Source organism: Podarcis melisellensis, assembly GCF_964234715.1.
Source record: "Podarcis melisellensis genome assembly, chromosome: 16".
Lineage (NCBI taxonomy): Eukaryota > Metazoa > Chordata > Lepidosauria > Squamata > Lacertidae > Podarcis > Podarcis melisellensis.
Genome location: NC_138533.1, coordinates 22,929,413 through 22,955,560, shown reverse-complemented (window position 1 = coordinate 22,955,560; position 26,148 = coordinate 22,929,413). Strand labels below are relative to the sequence as shown.

At 43.4% G+C, this 26,148-nt stretch overlaps 1 protein-coding gene across 16 annotated transcripts in view; it reads left to right on the top strand.

Moving 5' to 3' along the window:
• MTMR3 (myotubularin related protein 3) overlaps positions 1 to 26,148 on the top strand; it is a 53,897-nt gene that overhangs the window by 19,930 nt on the left and 7,819 nt on the right. For 12 of the 16 annotated variants that reach the window (XM_081892225.1, XM_081892223.1, XM_081892222.1 and 9 more), the window contains 16 exons: positions 1,243 to 1,319; positions 2,667 to 2,756; positions 4,130 to 4,246; positions 6,189 to 6,221; positions 8,950 to 9,032; positions 9,976 to 10,142; positions 12,051 to 12,147; positions 12,810 to 12,923; positions 14,161 to 14,366; positions 15,609 to 15,740; positions 18,092 to 18,203; positions 18,922 to 19,117; positions 19,730 to 19,915; positions 20,245 to 20,415; positions 22,229 to 22,374; positions 22,601 to 23,996. In XM_081892225.1, coding sequence (XP_081748351.1) covers positions 1,317 to 1,319; positions 2,667 to 2,756; positions 4,130 to 4,246; positions 6,189 to 6,221; positions 8,950 to 9,032; positions 9,976 to 10,142; positions 12,051 to 12,147; positions 12,810 to 12,923; positions 14,161 to 14,366; positions 15,609 to 15,740; positions 18,092 to 18,203; positions 18,922 to 19,117; positions 19,730 to 19,915; positions 20,245 to 20,415; positions 22,229 to 22,374; positions 22,601 to 23,996 — 3,249 coding nt within the window. In that variant the 5' untranslated portion in view covers positions 1,243 to 1,316. The remainder of the gene's footprint in view (positions 1 to 1,242; positions 1,320 to 2,666; positions 2,757 to 4,129; positions 4,247 to 6,188; positions 6,222 to 8,949; positions 9,033 to 9,975; positions 10,143 to 12,050; positions 12,148 to 12,809; positions 12,924 to 14,160; positions 14,367 to 15,608; positions 15,741 to 18,091; positions 18,204 to 18,921; positions 19,118 to 19,729; positions 19,916 to 20,244; positions 20,416 to 22,228; positions 22,375 to 22,600; positions 23,997 to 26,148) is intronic. The other 4 variants (XM_081892235.1, XM_081892233.1, XM_081892226.1 and 1 more) reach the window with 1 other exon arrangement.

Below are 26,148 nucleotides of genomic sequence, written 5' to 3'. Positions count from 1 at the left end.
GGCAGACTTTGCCTTGATGAAGCAGTTTGCTTTATCGGTTCTGCCTTTTGCCATTGTATTGTATTCTACAGTATTTGTGTTTTGTCTTGGTGTTGTAGTTTTTATTGTGAAACTGTGAACTTGCTTGTTGTAAGCTGCATTGTATTAAAAAAAAAATACAAATATTTGCAAGCTCCAGTTATTAGGCAGCTCTGATCCCTGAATAGCTAAAAAGTTAAACAGCAGTGTTTTAGTTAATTCTCTTCCTAATACAGTTTAGTTAGACCAATCAATCAGATGTTTATTAAAGTCAACAAACCATTAAAGAAGCTATAAAGAAATGAAATATGAAAAATATGAAATCTCAGCCTCTTAGTAGCCAAGGTATTTCTCCCCCCCCCCCCAACATATTATGGCCATTAACCCAGGCTCTGAATTTGTTGCACAGAAAGCTGGCACAAAATTTTCCTGTAATAGACAATAAACTCATTATTAGACTTCTTTCCAGGACATTTCTTCTAACTCTGTAGTATAATGACTTTCTAACTTTTTAGTTAGGCATAATAGGGAGAGTATTGTAAGCAGCCCTGATTCATTTGAGGGCTTAGTTAGGATATCAGCCTTCTAAATAAATAAAGTTAGAACTTTTAGAGGGCTATTGGGCTTCTCGGAAGGCTGTATTTCGTAGTGATATTCCAGGTAGTTAAACATATTGCAGATCTCTATGTTAGTAGGCTAAATGGCAGCCCACAGAATTGCGTGACTTTTACCTTTCTTGAGGTTCACTGTTAACAGTGACGTTAAAAGTGAATTCATCATCATGGCAGGTGAGCTTGGTTAATAAATAGAACAGCCAAAATCCAAAGAGCTACTTTTGATGTGCCTCAGGAGTTAAGTGCACCCTGCGGGACTTGTTTTTACTTTTATTCTTTGAATGGCAGATTCCAGTACCATTTTTTCAGACTCTTCAGAGCTTCAGAAATGGTTTGCTTTGCAGCATGGACATCTGTTATAATGCAAGTTCAAATCAGTCTTTTAAGGAAACCCAGCAACCAAAAATTCAGAACAAATTTGAATGAGGCAGTTACGCTTTGAAAAAATCAAATGGAGTTAATTAAATGCCTTTGCCTATATTTTGTCGTTTGAACTCTGTTTTCTTACATCTGTACTTGAGTTATTTAGAATTCAAGTGAATATCGGTGACTTATTTACTAATAGTAAATGTGTTGCCCTGTTTACTCACTTTCTAATTTTGTCTTTCAGATTGTTACATGATATACAGCGCTACAGACAATTGAAAGCAGGGACAAGGCTCTGCCTATTAACCTGACTCTGTCATGGTAAGCGTACAAATTCTGTTAAGCTTAATCAGCACAAGGCAGGTTGAAGCATGAGAAAGTGGGGTGTGACCCTTGGATGTATACAGTAGGCTGTACTACACTTGGGGATTATATTTCATTCAAAGGACAGAGCTGTTTGAAATGAGCAAGGATTGGTACGGCTCGTTTCTGCCCTGTTGAGTACATAATAAATAGCTGCCAGGTTCCAACAAAGCACCAGAGTTAGGGATTCAAATTACTTACAGTACTTACTAACTTTTTATTTCTGTTCCTGGAGAAGGAAAGTGGCTTTGATGTCCCACCCTTTCAGGGTTTTAGGTGTCTAAATCACATCCTTCAGCACAGTTAAAACACAATTTTTGGCACCTTGTGCACCATAATTTAACTCTGTATTTAATATTCATGGGGCATAAATTCAATTTGTCATCACTTTGAAACTAATCTGGAGTTCCATGCACTTAGATTACATTTCTGGGCATCTGACCAGTCCAGGTGTCAAATACAAGGCTGATCAGCTTTCTCAAAATGGCATCTAAAATAAAGGAAAAAATAAAAAGAGTTGCATTCTTTCATATGTTTATCATGAAGTGAAAAAAATGTGTAAAATATATGTTTTTATACTGTTCCGAGTGAGTTTACAATTAGTTACAGTTGTCAGTTATTAAAACAATTTTTTTTAAAGAACCACAGGTTTTCTGAAGTAGTGCTGAGATTTCTCAGTGAGTCAGTACCATTAGGCAGGGGAGGGAAGAAAGGGAAGTTTCTTTTGAGTTTTTATTTGTTTTAGTCTATGGTTGTTTTAACTTTCTGTTTTAAAACATTGTTGTAAACTTTCCTTGTTATAATGTTATTGTTTTATCTTTTTTGTAAGTAGCTTTCAGGTTTTTTTCTACAACCAAGTGGTGCATAAATTTTATTTTTTAAAAAATTGTTTATTGTTTATTTAAAATTTCAAGGCATTCCAGACCTGAGTGATACCTCTGCAGGCAGCAGGTAGAGGGAGGTGCTGCCCAGTTCCTGTCATTTGAGTCAGTTGAGAAAGGGGAACTGGAGAGTAGGCCAGCACTATGAACATCCTTTTGCCCTGATCACCACATTTGTGTGGATACCAAAAGGCAGCAAGCTAAAGTCCTTGTGTGCTCCTGACAAAAAAGTGGTCAGTAGTGTAAGCATAAAAGGATGGTGACAAATTTAAAATTAGAGGCTTGTAATAGCAAAACATTTCATTGGTGCATTGCAGTGATTCCCTGCGACCCACCCCACCCCCCAAAAAACTCAGTGAAAAGATTTAGTATGTATGGGTGTATAACTGTTGAAATAAACTGCATGATCTGGTTTTTTTTTCAGGATGAAGAGACTCAACACAGCCTTGAATGCATCCAAGCTAATCAGATCTTCCCCAGGAAGCAGCTGATCCGTGAGGATGAGAATCTCCAGGTAGTCACCCGACTCTCTTTTGCCCTCACAGCAATGACACATGGGCAGATCTGATGATGCTATTTCTAGCCAAGATCAGACACTTGATTTATCTTAACTCGTGGGACTATTAATTCAAATCCTGTTGCTGCACTTGTGAGCTTGATTGCCAAAGTTATTTAACTGTGTGTTTCTTAGTTGGAAGTTTTCCTGCAAACCCAGCTATGCTGTCTGCAGCATGTCTCTGAATGCCACTTGCTGATGAACAATAGCCAGGGAGGGCTCCTGTGCTCATGTCCTGCTTGTGGGCTTCCAGCTGACCATTGTGAGAAGCAGTCTTCTGGATTCAATAGGCTTTTGGTCTGATTTGTCAGGGCTCTTATGTCCTCACTAGGCTTAATCACTTACTTTCAAGGGACCTTCTCTTCCTTCCCTTCACCTTGTTAGAATTAATTCCTCAGCTATACAGTATATATGAAAACCTTGGACTTCTTTGTGTCACACTTTCCTTTCCTCTGTGTCAGTTCTACAATTGTTTATAATACAGAAAAAAATCCTGTTTTCTGAAGTAGCTCCACAGGTTTTATTTCTGTCCACTGCTTATACAGTTGTACCTTGGTTTTCGAACAGAATGCGTTCTGGAAGTCTGTTCGAATTCCAAAACATTCGGAAACCAAGGCACAGCTTCCGATTAGCTGCAGGAGCATCCTGCAGCCAATTGGAAGCTGCGGAAGTTGCGCCAGACGTTCGACTTCTGAGGCAAAGTTCACAAACCGAACACCTACTTCTGGGTTTGCGACTTTTGAATTCCAAGTTGTTAATGAACTAAGCTGTTAGAAACCCAAGGTACGACTGTATTTCTATCCAACTTGATATTGAACTGAGGTGATATTTCAGCTCTGTAACAGTCCCTTCTTCTACTTCTGGAGCTACGATTATTTGGGACAAATCTCCTTTTGGTATTTTAGATCATCTTTGACTCCCTGTTCAGTGTGGAAGGTGGAGACGGCTTCTCAACACTTTCACAATGGGCATCTTACTGAAACCACATGAAAGTGGAAGGCAGCTACTGCCAAAGGGTCTTTGGTTGTGGCTGCCTGCCATATTAATGTTGTTTCAGCAAGAATCAACTTACTGTGGGAACATTCAGCTGCAACCGCTTCCATCAAAATATGCCCCTCTTAATGTCTTGTGACACAGCTTAAAGCCCTTGTTCTGTCAGGTGTTTACCCAAAGCTTTCTGTGGCTTTTAACAACTACATGCATGTCCTTGTCATATTCTGTCAAAATCCGTATGCTTTGCATTTGAGGTGTGAGTGACTGAACTCCTTAAGAATCCACTATCAACTTGTTTACATAAAACTTATTTCCCTCCCCCTCCCCCCTTTCAACAGGTCCCGTTCCCCGAACTTCATGGGGAGAGCACTGAATACGTAGGTCGAGCTGAAGATGCCATCATTGCACTTTCCAACTATAGACTTCACATCAAATTTAAGGAATCAATTGTGAATGTAAGTTTTCACGTCTGCCCTGGCTGTTCACGGCTAGAAATCTTGCTGGTTATGTGGTTGGGAAATGCACAACCACCCATTCCTCATATATTGGGGCTCTTGTCATGTAACTCATAGATGTAAGTTAGGAAACAACAAGGATCCAGAATGAAGAATTATGTCCCTCTCCCTGCTGCTGTTCTAGATAACTAACCTGCAGTTCTTCTTTCCTCATCCTGGTTCAGGGTGGGGAACCTTTGGCCCTCCAGATGCTGCTGACTGCCTAGGATATTGGGAGTTGTAGCTCAACAACAGCTGGATGGTCAAAGGTTCCCCACACATGTCCTAGCCCCGCTGCATTAATTCTTCTTGGTTGCCTTATTAGTATCCTTGATTGAACACCTTTTTGGATTTGCTTCTTGGCAGCTGTAGCTCAGCTGAACAGCAGTAGGTCTTTGGCCCTTGCAAACGTTCCAATCCATTTGGTAGCAATGTATTGAGATTCCTGCTCTGGTTTTGGGGAACCGAGCTGTGAGCTTGCATAATATGGCTGCTGCCAAGGATCCTTTGAGACTGGTGGTGCCGTGCAAATGTTTTCTCAGCCCCTGAGACCACATGTCAACAGGTAGTAGAATAGTAGTATTCAGTTTTCCACTGATGGGAGTATATAGGCCCACTTGTAGAGAGCATGGCTCATTGTCTGTGCCCAGCATTCCTTGGGTTGTGGTCCATGTGCTTCAGCTCAGAGACCTGGTAAAGTAAAATGCACGAGGTTGTTTGGAAATTGGAAGAGGCTGTCATGGAGCATAACAGTGCTCTTTGTATAGTAGCTGTTACATGCAATGAATCACGCTGTTGTTGAAATTACTTTCTCCATGTCACTCAGTGACCTGTTAGAAATATCTGGCTTTCTTAGGGGTGACAGGGAAATCCATATAATTTCTGACCCTGTTGAAGAGCACCTAGCTCAAAACTTGTTAGGCACTCAGTTCCCTAAATAAAAACAAAAACCAGCAGTGACTTCTGGTGCTGCACACAAAGAGCCTCATTCAAGTGAGAATTTATTGTTCTACTGCTTAAAATAGATTCCATGGGACAGAGTTCCTTGGTTCCCCCTTGCTGTGTGCTAAAGTGGATAGGCAGTCTGAATTTGTTTTTGCATTTTTAAAATAAATAAATGATTAGGACTAGAAGTTCTTCTGTGTAATTTTTGCGTTGTGTTGTGTTGTGTGTGTATAAAAGTTAAAACAGGTCAAAACAGTTTCTTGGTCGCAGCTGTGGTCCTCACCTGACAACCCAAGCAATGTTCATTCTGCTTCATAGCTTATCACCAGCTGCGAATCATGTGGAATTATGCGAGTCATGTTGGTGAGATGAAGTAGAATTAAAACACATATTGCTCTTCTGTAATGAAATCTGGGTGTGTATGCTAATCCTAATAGATGAGTGGAAACAAAATTGATACGTTGCATTGAGAAGCGACTGATTCCTAGAGCATAACATGGTAGTTTAGAAGTATCTGCTTCAGTGTCACCGAACAAGTAATACTGCTGTAATTCTCAGTATTCTGAGATGCTATTAATTTCCATACTTTTAGTGTGTTTATCTGATCCTAGGGAGATGTTTATTAATATAATCATTCTGGTTAAATTTTACACTGCAGTTTAATACACAGATTGGAATGTTGAGTCCTGACAAAACTGCTGGCACTTAATGTTGTAATGCTAGTTGAGGTTATGCCCATGTGACATCCTGAATTTTGTTTCTGTGCCTCTTGGCCAGGCAAAAATTAGTGCTCCTGAAGTCACTTGATATTGCACATTGGCAGTAGTAACCTGGGCCCCCAGCATTCATGTTTGGTATGCAAGTTAGCTGGCTAATAGAAAGGGAAACTCAGCTGAGAATATCCAAAGCCTGCCTTTTGGTTTCATTCTAATTTTGTCCTTTGTTTACAATTCAATAGAGAGTCTGTAAACTTGCCGCTTGTGAGCTCTCAGTAAGTAAAACGGTGTTGCTGTGTAACATTTTACTGCTGCACCTTTGCTTGGAAAAGAATAAACTTGTGTGGCCAGTGCTCACCTTGCAACACAGGCAGGGGCTGTACTGCATGATGCATTTTGACTTGACTGGATAAATTCATGGATCGCATAGCAATAGGAACTTGATGTCCCCTTTGGAAAAAGCAAACAGAAGGCTCAGTAAACGAAGCAATAAGCTGATGGAATGGTGGCTTTCAAAAGTGTTGACTTATTCATCCGTGGGATTGTTTGCAAATTCAGCAGTGATACACACTTTGCACATCAAAACTTGAATGCCCAGGTTTATTTCTTAGTTGGCTCCATCTAAGGAAAGTGTTTAAATCGTGGCATTTGGTAAAGCTATGGGAACAGCAACAGCAGAATTATAATTTGGTTCAAATGTCATAGATTTGAATTGGGACTTCTTATAAGTTTGTAGTAGGTGCAGTGCACTAAAATTTAAAGGGTAAAACAACGGACGTTTAATGACACAGTGAAACTTATTTCCTGTTCGGTTCAGTTAATATTTAGAATTTTTGCCCCTCTACTCGTGAGCAATAATTTAGTTTCACCAAATGTAGCTCTCTTCATCTGCAGTCCATAACAAATTCAGACACATAGCAGGAATATTAACATTTGTTGGAAATCATTTTTTTTAATTAAAGGTAATAAACATGCTTAGAGATTTCCCACTGTAAAATGACACTGGTGGGTTTGGATAGCTTTGCATGCTCACTGAAAACAGGCAGAATGGTTTGTTCATTGTTTTAGTGATACTGCCTTATTAGTGCACTGCTGCCTGACCAAGCATTTTGTGTTTTGGAGGCTGAACTAACTGCACGGATTTGGGGTGTTCTAAAGCATGACTGTTGAACACAAGAAGAATCTGGCGGCTGGATCAGATCAAAAGCCCACCTAGTCCAGTATCCTGTTTTCTGCAGTGGCCAACCACATGGCCACACAAACAAGACATGAGTGCTGTAGCCCCTTTCCCCACTATTGTTTCCAGCAGATGGTATTCACTGCATGCAGCCTCTAACCCTGGAGGTAGTTCCTAGCTGTCAGCATTCTCCTTCCTGAACTTGCCTGGTAGAAAAGCAAATGGAATTCACAGGGCAAGGTGAGGCAGAATGCTTGGCAAAACGAGATGAAGGAAAGTTAATATTCCAGTATTAACTCCAGTATTAATATCCCCCCACCCCCACCCCCACCCCCCGGAAGCAAATGATCCGCTTTTCATAGAGAATACTGTGGAAGGCTGTATTTAATAAAGGAGGGTTGTTTAGAGGGAAAGAGAGAAGGGGAACAGATGGAGGCAAGGAACAGGGCGGGAGAAAAAATAAGGAGGGCAGTAGGAAACATCTATACATCTATTTGAACTAATAAGAAGTGATAGGAGGTTTTAATATGAGAATCTTGGTAAGGAATGCATTCCAAGGACCCAGCCCATAGGGGCTGCCAAGGTGGAAGTCAGGGAGACCAACATTAGGTGGAGCCAGCGAATTTTAGTTTTGCCTCCATCCTCTTCTCTGCTGGGTTCTGCAGTGCCAACTTCAACTAAGGAGGAGGAAGTAGCCACTAGAACCAGCCCAGTAGGAAGGCAAAGCAGGTGGGGGCTGGCTGAAGTAGAGTGAGATTGGTGGTCCAGTGCCCTGTTTGGCTTAATGGACCAGCCTCCACTGGCTTTGAGGCAATGCTGTTGCTTAGTCTCACTGGCTGCCCCCATTGCACATGGGCCTTCTCCTGTTTGACGGGTGTGCACCTTCTGCCCAATCAGAAGTTCACGGCTGCCAAGAGACAAGTGATAAACTTGCTTAACAGCTCATATAATGGACATAATTATGGTGAGTTGGTCCATATATTATAGTGATTGCTAGTGGGGTGTAGTTGAGAATACACCATAGTTTCTGTAGGGTTTCTGTCGGCAGAAGCCGTATCAAGACAGATTGACCCGTGTCTACATATTGATATAGGTGTGGTGTTTTATTTATCAGTTGTGAGTTAAAGGCTGCTGTTTACTCTAAAAGGAAGCAGTGCTGAATTTGGGGATACTGTTGAAGTGGAGGCACAGGAGAATCCAGTATCAGAATTGTGAAGGGCAGATTTCTCCCTTATCCCAACATTTGCTCTGTAGAGAACTCCCCCTAAACCCTCCTGCCCCAAGGAGTGGATGAAGGTAAACAGGAGTGGAAGAAGGTAAAGCAGGAGTGTGATTGTTTCTTAGATTTGCAGATGAGAAAGGTGCACTGCACAAGAAGTCTTGCATGACTAAACCATATAAGCTAAAGAACTGTCTCTAATGCGTGAGAGAAATGTAGTTCTCTTTTCCTATAGAATTATTGCTGCTTTAAAGATGGAACTTGAGTGATTGCATTAAAATGTGCTTTATAAGTACCACAAACATAAAGCATATTTTAAGGAAGGCAAGTGTATATCTCTTGTGTAACACTTCTTGCATCTGGTGAAGCGCAACCTAGTCCATGAAAACTTAAATGCTATAATAAATGTGTTCACCTTTAAGATGCCACAAAATAGGAGCCTGTTTATGCTGTGTCATAATTACACATGTTCCTTTTCCATGACTCAACTGTACCTATTCATATGGGAAGAAAAGGAGGGACAATAGTCTAATAAATCCTTATATTAAATGCTGTGAAACTGTGTCAGCCTTTTTTAAGCAAGGTCATTTAATCTTTTTAATCACAGGTTCCATTGCAGCTTATAGAGAGTGTTGAATGCCGGGATATATTTCAGCTTCACTTGACTTGTAAGGACTGCAAAGTTATCAGGTATGTGTGTGTATATATACATATAAATTATCCTGATGGTTGTACACGTTACACTATTACAAGGAAGCATGGCCTGCTAAAGATTGGTATCAGTGCCCTGTTTAATAATTATTACTTGGTCTCATGATTGGGCAACGTTTTCCCTCTTGTCTTGTCTTGTATCAATAGAACATTGACAATCCACTGCAGCAGTTTAACTTTTCAGTTGAAGGCATACAGTTGCAGGAGTATAACAGATTATCCATCTCTATCAATTGTGGGTGCCTCAGATTAGCTGAAACAGCTTATTTCATTGTGTGTTTATTTTCACGAATTGTTGTTGTTTTTATTTATTACATTTGTGTACCACACCTCGTCCGAAGATCACAGGGCGATTCACAACATAAAAATACAAAATAAGAAAATACATAATAAAAAAACAAACAAAAACCAATAACCCCACCATCATGAATTTTAAAAAGGTCATTGAATGTTTAATCAGGTTATAGAGGAATGATTTTGCCTGGCACTTAATGAAGGCACAAGGCGAGCCTCCCTGGAGGGGAGCAGGTCACAGACGGGAAGCCACTGTAGAAAAGGCTTGTTCTCATCTATTATTTGCATGATTTTGCTTCTTGCTGCCAGAGGTGGTGATGGCCTTTCTTCAACTTAAAAAAAAAAAAGTATTTAGATAAACATGGCTATAGTCTGAAGGTTTATGCAAAGAACCCTAGATTAAAAATGGATGATCTTGAGGTAATGATACTAACTTTGCATTTTTGCATACTAGAGGTCACTTGTCGTAAAATGTATACAGTGCAGCTTCTGAAGCCAAATGCCAGTGTCTTCTCTCTTCTTGTCTGCCCTTGAAGCTAAACTTGGATTCTGTGGCTTGGATCTCTCTGGGTGAGAATTAATAGATTTTTATCTGGCATAAAAAAAAATATTATTTATTTTTTTACAGATGTCAGTTCTCTACTTTTGAGCAGTGTCAAGAGTGGCTTAAACGGCTGAACAATGCCATCCGCCCTCCTTCAAAGATAGAGGATCTCTTTTCATTTGCTTACCACGCCTGGTGTATGGAGGTATATGCTAGTGAAAAAGAACAGCATGGTGATTTGTGTCGACCAGGTACGATGCAGACATTCTTTGTCTAGTTGTAGAGATAAATGAGCTTGTTCCGATTGATTGAGGTGCTGGTGGATTTTTTCCTTGGAAACTTTCAAGGTTAAGGGAGTGAAGGGTTTAATGGATAAGTTTTAAAGCTGCCACTATTCAGTTGCCTTTTTTTTGTTCATTGTATGTGGCTGCTTTCTCCAACATACAGCTTTCCTGCTATTTTTAATATTATCTATGGGCTTCTTCATAGGCAGTTCAAGCCAATTGCGTATTGCAAAAGCAGCATTAGGATGCCATGTCACCATGCATCCATTCAGTCTTGACTATGGGATGCCACAAAGCCAAATCAGAGCAAGGGCAATGTGTTTGGCCTTCTTTCATAATGGGTGAATATTCTGGCCTCATTTTGCAGACCCTCTGGAACAACAAGCTGAAATGGAGAGAAGGCATTTTGTGGTAATAAAGTGCTTCCCCCTCTCTTTTGACGTAGGCCTATAACGTATGCATGTGCAGAAACAAAAATTTATTATTACACTTTATGCTGTTACTATAGAAGGTCATCAGGTTGGGTTATGGCTCCACCTTCTTATAGTAATGGAGAACTGCCTTTCAGGTGAAAACCAACAGTTCTTTCTGCTAATGCCATCTTCATAATAGAAACAGCCAGTTACAATGCAAATGATGTTTCACTTATTCTTGCTCTTGCAAATTCACATTGATATATGCAGTTCTCTGCAGAGCAGAATTCTTGAATTCAAACTCTTACTCAGTTGAGAGTTGACCAGAATTATACAGTGGTATGAAGGTGCTGCTGAGAAGAGCTTTCAGTATTGCAATTTTCTGGCATAGATCAAGAGAGCTTTGCTGCTGCACAACGATCAGTGAAAACTTTGGACCTGATCCACAGTCAGAGGGGTTTTATCGTATTCAGGGAAGCTTACTTAACCCCTCCCACCCAGAAAGGGGACTTAGCTCTAACTGCAAGTCATCCTTAGACCATGGAATTGAAGTGAAGCACACTCTTGGCCCCATCCGTTGGGCAGGGGAAAGTTGGTATGTGTGTTATCTCATGACCCTGAGATTCTCATGCTCTTCCAACTGAGCATGAGTACAGGATATTTGCAGCTATTAAAGAACCAGCTTTTTCCCCAGCGAATGTTTACAAATTGTCTTTTGCTTGTGGAGTAGCATCATGTGTTCCTCAAACAGACCAGCCTAATTGTACAAATTGATAATAAAATTTGTCTGAGCGCTTTTTTTTACAAAGGGAAGAAGTGCATTGAAACTAGAATGGGGCAGGCAAATACCAACCAGTCTTTAAGGGGCCTTAGCTTAACTGGTCTTCAGCTAAAAATCAGGAAACAACTGATTATTAACCTATCACTGTGTGCAGAGCCAATTAAAATAACATGATACTGCTAAAGATGGTTACTAAATTTAGATTTTCATGGTTGGCATAAGCAAAGCAGATTTTCTACTGTTGTAATTTCATGACATGTGTGGCGCTGTGGGTTAAACCACAGAGCCTAGGACTTGCCGATCAGAAGGTCGGTGGTTAGAATCCCCGCGACGGGGTGAGCTCCCGTTGCTCGGTCCCTGCTCCTGCCAACCTAGCAGTTCGAAAGCACGTCAAAATGCAAGGAGATAAATAGGTACCGCTACACTGGGAAGGTAAACGGCATTTCTGTGCGCTGCTCTGGTTCACCAGAAGCGGCTTAGTCATGCTGGCCACACGACCCGGAAGCTGTACGCCGGCTCCCTTGGCCAATAAAGCGAGATGAGCGCCGCAACCCCAGAGTCGGCCACGACTGGACCTAATGGTCAGGGGTCCCTTTACCTTTACTTAATTTCTTGACAAAATCACTGGGGCCATCTCTTATTAAGTTCTTTTCATTCTACTATTGTCCTCTTTTGTTGTAGGAGAACATGTAAGTTCGAGATTTAAAAATGAGGTTGAACGGATGGGTTTTGATATGAACAATGCCTGGAGGATCTCCAACATCAACGAGAAGTACAAGTAAGTTCTGTGGATGCTTGCAGACAGCTGGCACCAGCCTAACTTTTATTGAAGTAGGCATTTTGGAGCAGAGCATATCATAGCCCTTGCTGTGGTTGGATGCACTTGTAGATCCTGGTACTGCTGAGCGGGTGGGGTTTCTTAGTAGCCTTAAAGCTCTGAAAAGCAAAGTGATAGAGCACCCCATGTAGCTGCCATTTTGTAGTTCTGTAGTGTCTGCATACACCACTGCAAGCCTGTTTCATGGAATGTATGTAGACACTGCTATGTGTCATCTAGCCTCAAAGGGCTGCTAAAACGAATAGTGCAAGCTACCTAAACACTTTGGGTCTCCTGTCCAGTTGCTTCCTGGCCTTAAAAGACCCAGGAGCATCTGAGAATAAACAAGCAGCAAAGTTGGGTCATGTAATATAAGGAAGGCTGTGTCTGGCAACTTGGAAACCATTTTTGCTCTCCCTAGGCGAGTGCTAAATTATAAGATTGCTCTGTTCTTGAGAAAGTAGTGCTCACAAAGGACTGTGGAATAAGGGAAGACAAGGAAAGAATACTTTGCACCTTGGGCTTCTATGTTGGAAGGGTGCTAACAGCTTGCCATGGAAGGAAACCAGTGCTGTGGCTATACATGCATGGCTTTAAAAAAATGTCCTCCTTTTCCCACACAGGCTCTGTAGCAGCTACCCTCAAGAACTCATAGTTCCTGTTTGGATCACAGACAAAGAGCTGGAAAGTGTGGCAGGCTTCCGATCTTGGAAACGCATCCCTGCTGTAGTTTACAGGTGAGGCCTGCGCTGAAGCACCCATTAAATTGACTATAAAGTGGTGTGTGCACTTTTTATCACCTTGCCAGATGCTTAATCAAGCAGCTTGGCAACTATGCTGAACTACAAAACTGACACCATTTATCTTTTACTTGCCTTTCTTTGGGCTATGGAGCATTGACCCCAGATGCTCAGCTGTAAGCTCAGCTGGCTGGGACTTGTTCCTTGATTCACTCCAGCTGGCCCTGCTGCAAAGCCCACAAGCCCTTCAAGATGTGTAGGAATGATTGGATAAATGGTGGCTGTCTTTGTAGTCCAACAGTTGTGAAATGGTCTCCCCAGGGAAGTCCATTTGTTTCTTTGATTATGACCTTTTTGGCATCAGGTGCAAAATATTCTACCTTTTAATTTTACTCTTATGTTTTGGTGTATTTAAACCTGGGCACATTGCTTTCCTTTTAATGATTTTGAGGCCGGTTTTTATAACTGGTCTTTATCTTGCTGGTCTGTTTTCAGTTGTGTTTTTTTGGTCCTGATTTTGCACTGAATTCTGAGGTTTTTATGTCATTTGTTTTGAGAAATGCTTTATTGACTGGATTTTATTTGATTTATTTGTAAACTGCCCAGGGGACTTTGTTTGACGAGCAGTCTAGAAATGTAATAATAATAGTTGGCTACATGGGTTGTTTTGGGACACAGCACAGGTTATATAAAACTATAGATGGGCTTCACGGACTGCCTGTTTCTGAACAAAAGGCACAACTAAAGTACTGAAGCTGCTGATCATCATTAACTTTGGCAGTTTGTCACTGATCTCTCTTTAGGATTAAACAGGCAGCCTCCCAGTTCTAGACATCTCTGCATTATAGACATTTTATATGCATCAACAAAAACTGGTTGAAATTCTGACCCTGGTATAAGTGGTCATAGATCTATTGGTTCAGTTACTTTGAAACTTATTTCTTGAGTATTCTGACACAAATCTCTTTAAATCCTAACTTCATTTTTTTGCTGCGTTTTGATTACAAATGTTGATTCAAATGAAGTTCACTATGAAATACTGTTTTCATAGGGCATACATTAGAATGCCCTATGAAACAGTATTTCATAGAAAGTATTTCTGCTTTAGAAAGTCAAAAGTACTTTTGGAATTCTACAGTAAGGTGGCAATTCCTATGTCACTGTGCATTTGCTCTAGCATTACCTGCACTTAGGGCCCTATTACTGTTAGCTGTTTCATTTCTGTTTCCTATAGGCATCAGGGCAATGGGGCGGTCATTTCCCGTTGTGGGCAGCCAGAGGTCAGCTGGTGGGGCTGGAGAAATGCTGATGACGAACATCTTGTCCAGTCAGTGGCCAAAGCTTGTGCCTCAGATTCCAAGTCTAACAGCAGTAAACTAGTGAATGGAAACTGTTCAAGAGATTTCTCCAATGGAGGAGACCTCTCTGATGTAGAATTTGGTAAGTTTGATTATCTCGTCGTTTCTCACATGTTGCATTTTGGAGTCTCCATAGAGTTTGAATGGCAGTTTTCCCCCTGATAGGGATTTCAACCTTTTACCTGCAGCTCTTTGTGCTCTTGTGTGTAGGACACCTGGATGCCTGCTCTGCCTTGGAGGAGGTGTGGGGGGAGGAGGATAGCCAGAGTGCCACTCATGTCATTGATGGGCCATAGCTTAGTGGTAGAGCATCTGCTTTACAGAATAATAATAATAATTTACTATTTATGCCCTGTCCATCTGGCTGGGTTTCACCAGCCACCCTGGGCAGCTTCCAACAGAATATTAAAACACAATAGTCTATTAAACATTAAAAGCTTCCCTACACAGGGCTGCCTTCAGATTTCTTCTAAAATTCTGGTAGTTGTTTTTCTCTTTGACATCTGATGGGAGGGTGTTCCACAGGGCGGGTGCCACTACCGAGAAGGCCCTCTGCCTGGTTCCCTGTAACTTGGCTTCTCGCAGCGAGGGAACTGCCAGAAGGCCCTTGGAGCTGGACCTTAGTGTCCGGGCAGAACGATGAGGGTGGAGACGCTCCTTCAGGTATACTGGACCAAGGCCGTTTAGGGCTTTAAAGGTCAGCACCAACACTTTGAATTGTGCTCGGAAACCAATGTAGGTCTTTCAAGACCGGTGTTATATGGTCTTGGCGGCCGCATTCTGGATTAGTTGTAGTTTCTGGGTCACCTTCAAAGATAGTCCCACATAGAGCGCATTGCAGTAGTCCAAGCAAGAGATAACTAGAGCATGCACCACGCTGGTGAGACAGGTCCCAGGCTGAATCTCCAGCATCTTCAGGTAGGTTTGGGAAACCTACCTGCCTGAAAAGCTGCTGTTAAGTCAGTGCAGATAATACTGAGCTACATAGATTCAACAAAAAGTGGCCTCCTGTGTACATAATGACAGGGTGGAATGATAACTGCAGGAGACAGTTTGAAGGAGAAGCAAAATGGCAGTTGGTTCTAGGCAGCCCGGTGGGGTGGGCCTTGTGGCCTCACTTCTCCCTCTTCTGTAACCAGGTTGAATCAGCTATTGCTGGTGCCGGAATTAGACGTGAGGAGTATGTTCCACTGTCAAATCAGCTCCTCTGCTTCTCTCTCTCTTGATCTCTTCTATATGTAAGATGCCATATAATCCATGTGTCAAGTGTGCACTTTTTCGATAACTGCTGCAGAATAAGCTGTTCTCTCCTTTTCTTCTTCAGATTCCTCCATCTCCAACGCTTCAGGAGCAGAAAGTCTAGCCATTCAGCCTCAGAAACTTCTGATCTTGGATGCACGCTCTTATGCAGCTGCAGTGGCAAACAGGGCCAAAGGGGGAGGCTGTGAATGCCCAGGTGAGTAGCCGTGCTGTTCTCTGAGCATTGTGCAAAGGTGTTTACACATGCAGAGAAGGAGTGGGAGTGGAGACCTTGCCTAAACCAGATCAAATTTTGGTTACCAGAGTAGCTACCATTAATTCAAGGAGGTTGGAAATGGGGTGTGTGTACTAAAAAATGTTCAAATCCCAAGGGGTTGTTGCTTAAGAAGAGAAAGATGCCATCTTTTGTCCTGCAATTTAGATCCAGTCTCTAAAGCTAAACTACAGTATTTGATCATGGAGTCCTTACCAGATTTTAATCAAGAGTACAGTGGTACCTCGCAAGACGAATGCCTCGTAAGACGAAAAACTCGCAAGACGAAAGAGTTTTTCGTTTTTTGAGTTGCTTCGCAAGACGAATTTCCCTATGGGCTTGCTTCGCAAGACGAAAACGTCTTGCAAGTTTCTCCACTGAAGCTTCATGTCTGTAGGACATCTTAGGGTAGCAGTTACATCTTGCGTGCATTTACATTTTCTCAATTTTGGGGGGTGTATGTGTGTGTAAAATTATTAAACAGAAATGCATGATTAAGCCTGCCAATAGACTCTACAGTTCAGAGAACAAAAGGATGGAAGGGGCTCCGCCTGGTGGCTTTTGCGTAAAACTGCAAATTGTGGAAATAAATCATGACGGGGAGTCAAGGTTCTAGTTTATGAATGAATACTAGCCTCAATGCATTCCTATGGGAATCCGTGCTTCGCAAGACGAAAAAACTCGCAAGACGAAAAAACTCGCAGAACGAATTAATTTCGTCTTGCGAGGTACCACTGTATGGGTTTTTTTGTTAGCTTTTTTAAACCAACCTTGTTTTGCTTTAAGGAAGTGAAGGAATTGCACTGCATGGCCAAATTCACTAAACCATGGTGTTTAGTGTTGCATCTGAATTTCACCACAGAATGCAGAAGTTGCAGGTAGCTTTGGGCTCATGTGTCTACCCCTTTCCCTGTTTGTAATTTATAACAAAGAGCATTTTTTAGTTTCATCCAAATTGGTGAAACTTCAGGTTGTTGCAGATTGCAAACAAGAAGTTTTTAAATTCCTTCTCCTGATGTGCAGAGGAGGAAGGAAGGGAAAAATTGAGAGACATCTGCTTAAATTTCTGGAGAGCCACTACCGGTGTGGTGCAGACAGTAATGAGATCTATCTATCCAGGGGTCTGATAAGAAGGCCAAACACTTATGTTCCAAGTGACACCGTGATTCTTTCTATGATTCAAATCTGCAATAGATGTCAGCTTAAAAGTTTATAATATTATGGCATGTGCTTGACATCATTTATAAGTTCGTTGATCCACCCAAACCAATACATGGTGAAAAACTGCATGGTGCACCAGCCAGATGCCTCTTATTTATGAAGACCTAATGATTGTAATTTGTTTAAAAATTGCACGATGCTACAGAAGTCCAGCATGAACCCAGACTTCCACCCTCCAGGCTGCATTCTAATTGTACCAAAAAACTTTTAAAGTTCTGTGCAACTACATCACCCATCCCAAACAAGTACAGTGGTACCTCTGGTTACAGACGCTTCAGGTTACAGACACTTCAGGTTACAGACACTTCAGGTTACAGACTCCGCTAACCCAGAAATAATATCTTGGGTTAAGAACTTTGCTTCATCTTTGCTTCAGGATGAGAACAGAAATTACGTGGCAGCGGCGGCAGGAGGCCATTAGCTATAATGGTACCTCAGGTTAAGAACAGTTTGAGGTTAAGAACGGACCTCCAGAACAAATTAAGTTCTTAACCCGAGGTACCACTGTATTGGGATCCGTGTACTTGAAATTCCTACATACAAAGTAGCCCATGGAAACAATTGAACTTGTATGTCTACAGTTACAGGTGTTGTTTCCTGGCAATGGTTCAGGAGTATAGTGGCTGAAGAATGTGCCACTGTTGTCATGCTAATATCCAGACAGGTCCTGAGCCTGCTGACACTACACAACTCTTATTTTTCAACTCCTCCACTGCCATGTCCGTGTTGCTAACTAAGGGGGTTGTCTGACTCCTGTTCACTGGTGATAACAATCAGTTTCAAGCCACTTCTATAGATAGAGACCATTGTTCCCAGCAAGCAGTCCAGTAGATCAGTAAGTTCATGTGTTTTCTTTAGACTGTGTTAGAATAACTCCCTCTATTCTGTCATAACAGTCGTCCTTTGTCATGATGTTTGGTGTGCCTGAGAGAACCTCAAAGGCTAGAGGAGGCTGATGGGATAATAGCGCTTAGCACAGGCCCCAGCTGCTGCTGGCTCATTTTTACAGTAAAGCTCCTTCATTCATTTTGCTTCTGCCTTGTTTGAAGTGCCTTATCTTCTGCTTTTAACAGAGTATTATCCAAACTGTGAAGTAGTGTTTATGGGAATGGCAAACATCCATTCTATTCGGAAGAGCTTTCAGTCGCTGCGTTTGCTCTGCACACAAATGCCGGACCCAGGAAAGTGAGTGACGTGCGCCTTCTCTCTGCTCCCCCCCCACACACACTGTTGCCCCCTTGCACATCTCCCCTTCCCAGCACACATTGGTATTGCTTTTTAAACAATCTAATCCTCAGTCATCTTTTTGTCATTGTAAAAAAAGGCAGTCATTTGCATGCCTTCCACCAACCTTGTGCCCTCCAGATATTTTTGGATTGCAGCCCCCATTATTCCCAGCCATAATGGCCATTTAGAAGGCACCAGGTTAGTGAATGCTGGATTAGTTATTAGATAAGAGAAAATTAACATCTGTAATTATGTGTGTGTGTGCGCACACACACACATATTTAATATTGGCTTTTTTAATTTAAAAAACCTAGGTTTTTTTTAATCCATCTATCTCCAGACCTATTGACCTTTGCTGTTTTCCCACACAAAATAGGAGGGTGCCCCGGAATACTGCCAACACACACTCCTGCATTGTTGGCATGTGTGCAAGCTTACCTTTAGGAGGAACCTACCTGTTGTTACTGTTCTCTTTCGGAACCTTGGATAAGCTTCTGAGACACCCCAAGGTTTCTGGAAATAGAGGCTTGGATACCCACTAACTTAAGCGATTTGTACTTTTTGATGCAGAAGGAAAAAAGTATACCCTCCACTTGTTACTGAAATTTGCTCAACCTACAAACTTCACTTTAACAGAACAGAGAGGTCAAAACTATTCTCCCTTGTTGATCTGCAGCTGGCTGTCAGCTCTGGAAAGCACCAAATGGCTGCAACATTTGTCTGTCCTTCTGAAATCGGCACTTCTGGTAGTTCATGCAGTGGACAGAGATCAGCGGCCCGTCTTGGTGCACTGCTCAGATGGCTGGGACAGAACTCCGCAGATAGTGGCTCTGGCTAAGCTGCTGCTGGATCCATATTACAGGACCATCGAGGTTTGTGGCATGGGAAATAGCACAGTTGGGGGACCTTCTAAAGAAGAGCATCTGTGGCCTTCCAGATGTTGCTCAGCTGCTATCCCCATTGTTCCTGGCCATTGGCTATGCTTGCTAGGGCTAATGTGAATTGTAATTGAGCAACATCTGGAGAGCCAGTGGTCCCCCACGCCTGATCCATGTGCTTTCCTCCCAAACTGCTGAAGATTAAACTTGGCATGAAATAAAATGGATTTAATGCCGGAAGGGTTTTTGGGGGGCGGGGTACATAGGAGAAATGTGAGTTTGTGTCCGAGAATGAAATAGGTAGTCTGAGGAAAGGATCATTTTGAGGTGCTATTAAGGATGGCAGAGATAGAAACATGGATCTGGCCCTTGGGGTGCCACCTGTGTGTAAGCTCTTTTCCGCAAGCCTCATTGATGCAAATGAGAGCAGCTTTACTTCATTTCAGTGGGGCTTGCCCATGAGACTTTCATAGTGAATTTGACCCCTTGCTGGTTAATTGCTAGGAGGGAAAGCATTTGGGGTTTTCCACCTCATGCCAGCATATCTTAGTTTGGCTTTGTGGACTTGAGCCTTGTGCAAATTTAATTCAGTGATGCTTCCCTCAGGGTTTCCAGGTGCTTGTGGAGATGGAGTGGCTGGATTTTGGCCATAAGTTTGCTGATCGCTGTGGTCATGGTGAGAATTCGGATGACCTGAATGAACGATGCCCAGTGTTCCTGCAGTGGCTCGACTGTGTCCATCAGCTCCAGAGGCAGTTCCCCTGCTCTTTCGAGTTTAATGAAGCATTCCTTGTGAGTTGAATACTTTTACACACTGCTTCTAATATTTTGAACCTTTTCGAAGTTCAGTATTCGGATATGAGAAGGAAGCTGCCAAGCCAAAAAAAAGTAAAAATCTCTCATTGGAGTCTGCAGAAATGCTCACTCAGAGGATAGTTAGGTATGTTCCATAGCGTTATTTAAACTCTGAATTAGAAAATCAAATTTGGAATTCACATTAAACTCAAATATTTCAGACCTGCGTATCTGTGTTTTGGTTGTGTGTGCAAAAGAGAAATCAAGAGATCTTACTTTTCAGGCTTGTGTGCCAACAGTAATATAGCTGCATCCTTTCTATATAGGTCAAGTTGGTGCAGCACACATACTCCTGCCTCTTTGGTACATTCCTGTGCAACAACGCGAAGGAGAGAGGTGAAAAGCACACCCAAGAGAGGACCTGTTCAGTTTGGTCTCTGCTGCGAGCAGGAAACAAAGCCTTCAAAAATCTGCTTTACTCTTCCCAATCAGAATCTGTATGTACTTTTTATTGTTTGCGCTCCTATAAAAATGTAACCAGTCTGGTGCACATAGTTATTTTTCCCTTTCCCATTCCCACAACACTCCTGTCAGGTAAATCAAGATGAGGCGAAGTATGATGCAGCTATATATATGATTGCAACTTAGTGGAGGCAGGCAAATTCTACTTCAAGGCGAGGCACTTCAGCCTACCTCATTGAAGCAAGAGTTTGTATCTAAAAGAGGGTAAAGGAACCTGGTCTTCCAAGACAATGCAAAACACTGTATTAGGTGACCCAGCTTGGGCAATATGTTCTTGCGCTGAACAAAGTTTCATGAAGCCAAAAAGACTCTCAGAGCTACAGCACTCTGAGAATAGTCTAAAGATGTAGGACACAGTCCAGCAGGATGTTCCTTTCTGCAAACCCCCTTGAGATGCGTAGGAGCTGGCCAAGAGCACAGTAGCGCTCTGAGACAGTTGGTCTGTAGGTCCATGTTGCAGTTTGAGTCCCTGTCCCCATATTCTGTCTTCATGGGAAACACCTGGGAAGTGTGACTTAAAAGCAGCGGTTAGCCAACATTTGTGGTGGACATACTGTACTACTATTCAACTATTTTACATTCAGAGCAAAAGGGCTGTTAGGCATATAATGAACTGTAATTTCCTTATAGACCCCAAAAGTGCTTCTTGAAACCCACTCTTTTGACTACAAACATTCAGTGATCTTCAGTTAACCAATTTTGCAGCTGTTAATAATGTCAAAAAACTCTTAAGGCTTCATGTGCGCACTCCCACACATCCTTGTAATGCTGGTAATGGTCTAGCATTACATGCAGCCCCAGCAAATGTCACCCAACTGTAGGGAACGGGGTAGGTTTGGGGGTACATTGCTTGAGAGAGAATGTGTGCTGAAGGGCACATCATTATTAAAGGTAAAGGTAAAGGTACCCCTGCCCGTACGGGCCAGTCTTGCCAGACTCTGGGGTTGTGCGCCCATCTCACTTAAGAGGCCAGGGGCCAGCGCTGTCCGGAGACACTTCCAGGTCACGTGGCCAGCGTGACATCGCTGCTCTGGCGAGCCAGAGCCGCACACGGAAACGCCGTTTACCTTCCCGCTGGTAAGCGGTCCCTATTTATCTACTTGCACCTGGAGGTGCTTTCGAACTGCTAGGTTGGCAGGCGCTGGGACCGAGCAGCGGGAGCGCACCCCGCCGCAGGGATTCGAACCGCCGACCTTTCGATCGGCAAGCCCTAGGCGCTGAGGCTTTAACCCACAGCGCCACCTGCGTCCCTATTACAGTATTACTGCGTCATTATTACAGTATTCTAAAAGTATGGCTGTAAATAAGATAGTTAAATCATCTGGGAAAATGCATGTAAATCACTCTGAGCTCTTCTGAGACACAGAACGGCATAAGTGCAGTACATATAATAATACCATTTGTGGATGCACTACACTGCTCATCTGGTTGTTTTAAAATAAGTTGCCATTTTAATATAACATTCTTGGTTTTGGGCGTTTGCTTGCTTTCCCAGTATTTGCAATGATTCACCCTCTTTTGAAATAGTTTGTCCACTTTCTAAATTAGTGGCACTGTGGTGGTTGAGAGTATGAGCAATGAGCTGGCGGGAGGGGCTGTATCAGTTGATGGGGTGGGCAAACAGGCCAGTCCAAAGTGTCCGGAAGGGGCAAGATTCAAATGGCTGCTCTTGAATATATTCAAGATTAACCTGCGACTGCAAATTAAAATGCAAGGTCAGTCAATCTCAAACCTTAATAAAAGGATTACAGCCTTCTTAGTAGTCTGTTCGTCCTCTCTCTCTCTCAGGTGCTGTATCCTGTGTGCCACGTGCGAAACCTCATGCTGTGGAGTGCCGTTTACTTGCCATGTTCTTCCCCTTCGACCCCTGCGGATGACACCTGTGCCCCTTACCCAGTCCCAGGTTCCAGCCCTGAAGATCAGCCTCTGGGCAGGTGAGCTCAGAGTTCAGATGATGTAATGTAAGTAGATGTTTGACAGGTGAGGGAGTTGCCTCTATTGCTGTCCACGTGATTAACAAATGGCAGTTTTCAGGAGTTGTTGAGAGAGTATAGCATCATGCAAAAGATGATTATCTGCAGGCGTGATTGGCCGTTAACAGCTGATTTCTAACCTGTAATTAGAAACAATTCTCAGCATTTTTCTTTCTTTCCTCTCAAGGCTGCCAAAGACAAGGTCATTTGACAATCTGACAATGGCTGGTGACAGCAGCGTACCGACAGCCAACCGGCGTAGTAGCGACCCCAGCCTCAACGAGAAGTGGCAGGAGCACCGCCGGTCCCTGGAGCTGAGCAGCCTTGGGAACCCGGAGGACGACCCCTTTGACGGAGAATGTGTGAGCAAACAAGGCAGGACTCTGGTTGGAGCAGAGCTTTCAGTGGCTGTAGCAGAGGGGCAGATGGAGAACATTTTGCAAGAGGCTACCAAGGAGGAAGTGAGCCTGGAGGAGTGTGTGAGGGGCGTTCCAGAAACGGCAAGTAAAGAAGGGGGAGAGGACACCGCTCTTGATAAGGAAAGCAGGACTGAGAACCTGGACAGCTCTACTGATAACATGGGTGGGAAGACTGAACTGGATACAGCAACTTTATTAGACAATCCAGTTTCCAGCCCACAGATGGATTTACAGGGTGCTTTTGAGCTTCGGGGGCAAGATGAGCTCCATTACAATGTCCAGAAACCATCTCAGGTGAAGGAACTACGGCCTGGCTTTTTGGGCAATGCTGTAAATAGTAACATTCAAAGAGCCGAGGAGGACAGTGCTAGTAGGCTACCTGTAGAGGTCAAAATCCCTCAGGGCACTCCCCAGCCCAGCCTACCATTTCCTGTCCTGCATGAGATGGGAACATCAAACATGGAGAGCTCTACGGAAACTTTAACAGAGAATGGGGCAAAGGCTGAGCTGATCCAGAATGTCTCTTGCCATTGGCTCCATCCCATTGACAACAGTGCTGGCGAACTTTCCCACACTGTTGAAAGTCGGCCTGAGAACGAGGACTCAATAGAGCTACACAAACTGGCAGCGAACCTAAACAGGACTACTAAGAGCAGCAGCTTACATGACCCAATGCCTTCACGTTGTGCCTTGCCTTTAGCTGACTATAAAGAGATTGTGTGCAATGGAGAGCTGGAGCCTGAGAACAAGGTGGCAGAGAGCCCGGCAGGGTTCAGTGTTACCCAGAAATACCCTGCACCAAATGGACACTGTGTGAACGGGGAGGAAGGCAGGGTAAAGGCTTCCCTCAGCCGACAGGTCTCAGCAGCTAGCTGTAGTTCTGCCCCGCTGCATCTGAGGAATTTGCACCACAAGTGGGTTCATGCTATTCCAGGCCGGCAGCAGACAGCAAACAGCCCGGACCAGCCTGCCCGGAGTCACCTGGATGACGATGGGATGCCAATCTATGCCGATGTCATTCAGCAGCGCCTCCGCCAGATTGAAAGTGGGCACCAGCAGGAAGTAGAGACTTTAAAAAAGCAGGTGCAGGAGCTGAGAAGCCGTCTAGAGAGCCAGTACCTGAACAGCTCACTACGTTTCAACGGGGATTATGGGGATGAAGTGGTAAGTTAAGCGACCTTTGACATGATTGTGCCCGTGGTTCTGTGCAAGGAAAATGGATCCTTGGAAGTGACTCCACAAAAAAAGGCTACCTGGATACATATGCCCTCTTCCCCACAGATATATATGGCACATTGATAGCCAGAGGCTGGGGGGTGTAGGGAACCAGCCTTTCCTGATTCACAAATTATTTCTCACTTAGTCCCCCTGGAGGTGATTCTGATTCATTACAGGCAGCTAGATGAATGGCTAATTTGCAAAGCTGCTCATCCTTTGGAAAGTGTGTGTGTGTGTTTTAGTCCAGTAAAAATGGCAAAGCCATACATGCTTTATTTGGTTGAGGAGGGCCACTGCCTTGTATAAACATTGTATAAAGACTTGTTGATGTTGTATCAGGACTTCTTTATAGTTATTAGCAAAAGACGCCAAAGCACTGCTGCAGCAGAGACTAATTTATTCCATGTCCTGTCCAAGTTCATTGAATTGCCTATGCACCATTTAGGCCTGTTGAAAGGTCTCGACAGTCCAGTCCACTAGTTTCTGCATTTTCTTTTGAGTGGACAAGAGTCCTCCCTCAAAAGAGGCACCCCTGTTGCATCATTTTTTAACCTGTTGGTGGTTTTAAGGGGAAGTTCTTTGTGTCACGTGTTTATGAGTGCAGGTGTTTATGGATGCTTGGGGCTGCTCCAGAATTTTTAAAAATGCATGCATAACATAAAGCATGAAAACAGGGTCGATCATGATGTGGCATGCAGTGGGATGGATCACCAGCTGGCAGTCCTTGATCCAAATCCCTGCTGTGTTCTGCTCACCAACATGAGATCTGTCATTGTGAGGTCTGTTCAAAGGGGAATGAGCAACTGTGAAAAGGTGGTTAGTAGCCAGCCAGTCACATGCAGCCTGGATGAGAGAGAGCAAAATTGACAGTAAGTAACCTAATGAGTCGACAGGAAGTGGGTGGTGCTGTGCGTTAAACCACGGAGCCTAGGGTTTGCTGATCAGAAGGTCAGCAGTTCAAATCCCCGCGACGGGGTGAGCTCCCGTTGCTCGGTCCCTGTTACTTCCCACCTAGCAGTTCGAAAGCACCCAGTGCAAGTAGATAAATAGGTACCACTCCGATGGGAAGGTAAACGGCATTTCCGTGCACCACTCTGGCTTCACTAGAAGCGGCTTAGTCATGCTGGCCACATGACCTGGAATCTGTACGCCGGCTCCCTTGGCCAGTAAAGCGAGATGAGCGCCACAACCCCAGAGTCATCTGCGACTGGACCTAATGGTCAGGAGTCCCTTTACCTTTAACCAAATGAATCGGGGGGGGGGGGTGAATAGAGAGAGTGGGTGGATATTTGGAAGGTAGGCTGTTGGGCTTGTGCTTGGCTCTGGATTGGCCCTCCCAAGTGATGTAGTTGTCGTCTTAAAGGTTTTGGCTGCGATGGGAAGACATTAAGACCTCAGTTGAGACTTCATTTCTACGCCAATATATAGAACTATCCTAAGGTAGGATTGGGGAGCCTCAGCCCTGGGGGCCAAATGCAGCCCTCCAGGTCCCATCTGTTTGCCCTCTGAACCTTATCCAGGCTACACCTGCCCTATTTTGCACCCTCCTTGAGTGTATTTGTCTTACTGGAATGGATGGAGAATAGAAGAGTGTGAGAATGATTATAAAACTTATCCTACTGTGCAGAAGTAAAATTCACATCCACTGGCCACTTTTGCTTCTAATCCTGCTCATCATTGGCCCGCGGCCCCTGGAAGGAAATGTGGTCCTTGGGCTCAAAAAGCTTCCCCTTCCGTGTCCTAAGGAGAAAGGCTTGTCCCATAGACTTCTGCTGTGTGTTGAGTAGAACTGCACAGTAGCTGGAAAACTGGTATTTTAAAAATAACCATTGTTTTGTTTGCACAGCCTTAAAACTGTCTGAAACTGGCCAAGGGATTTGGCTGACAGGAGGAGGCTTCCATGGAGCAGCAGCAGCATCTGCGGTGCTGGCACAAGTGGGGTGTCTGAAGAGTTTATTCTAGCTTCTTCCCCCCAGCTGACAAAGCCTGATAGAGAAACTAAGTACCCCTGATCTCCTCTCATTTTCTTCCCATTTTTGCCCAAAGGGGATGTCTTCTGGCCACTGCTGCCACTCCATCACTCCACTGTTGCCTCTCC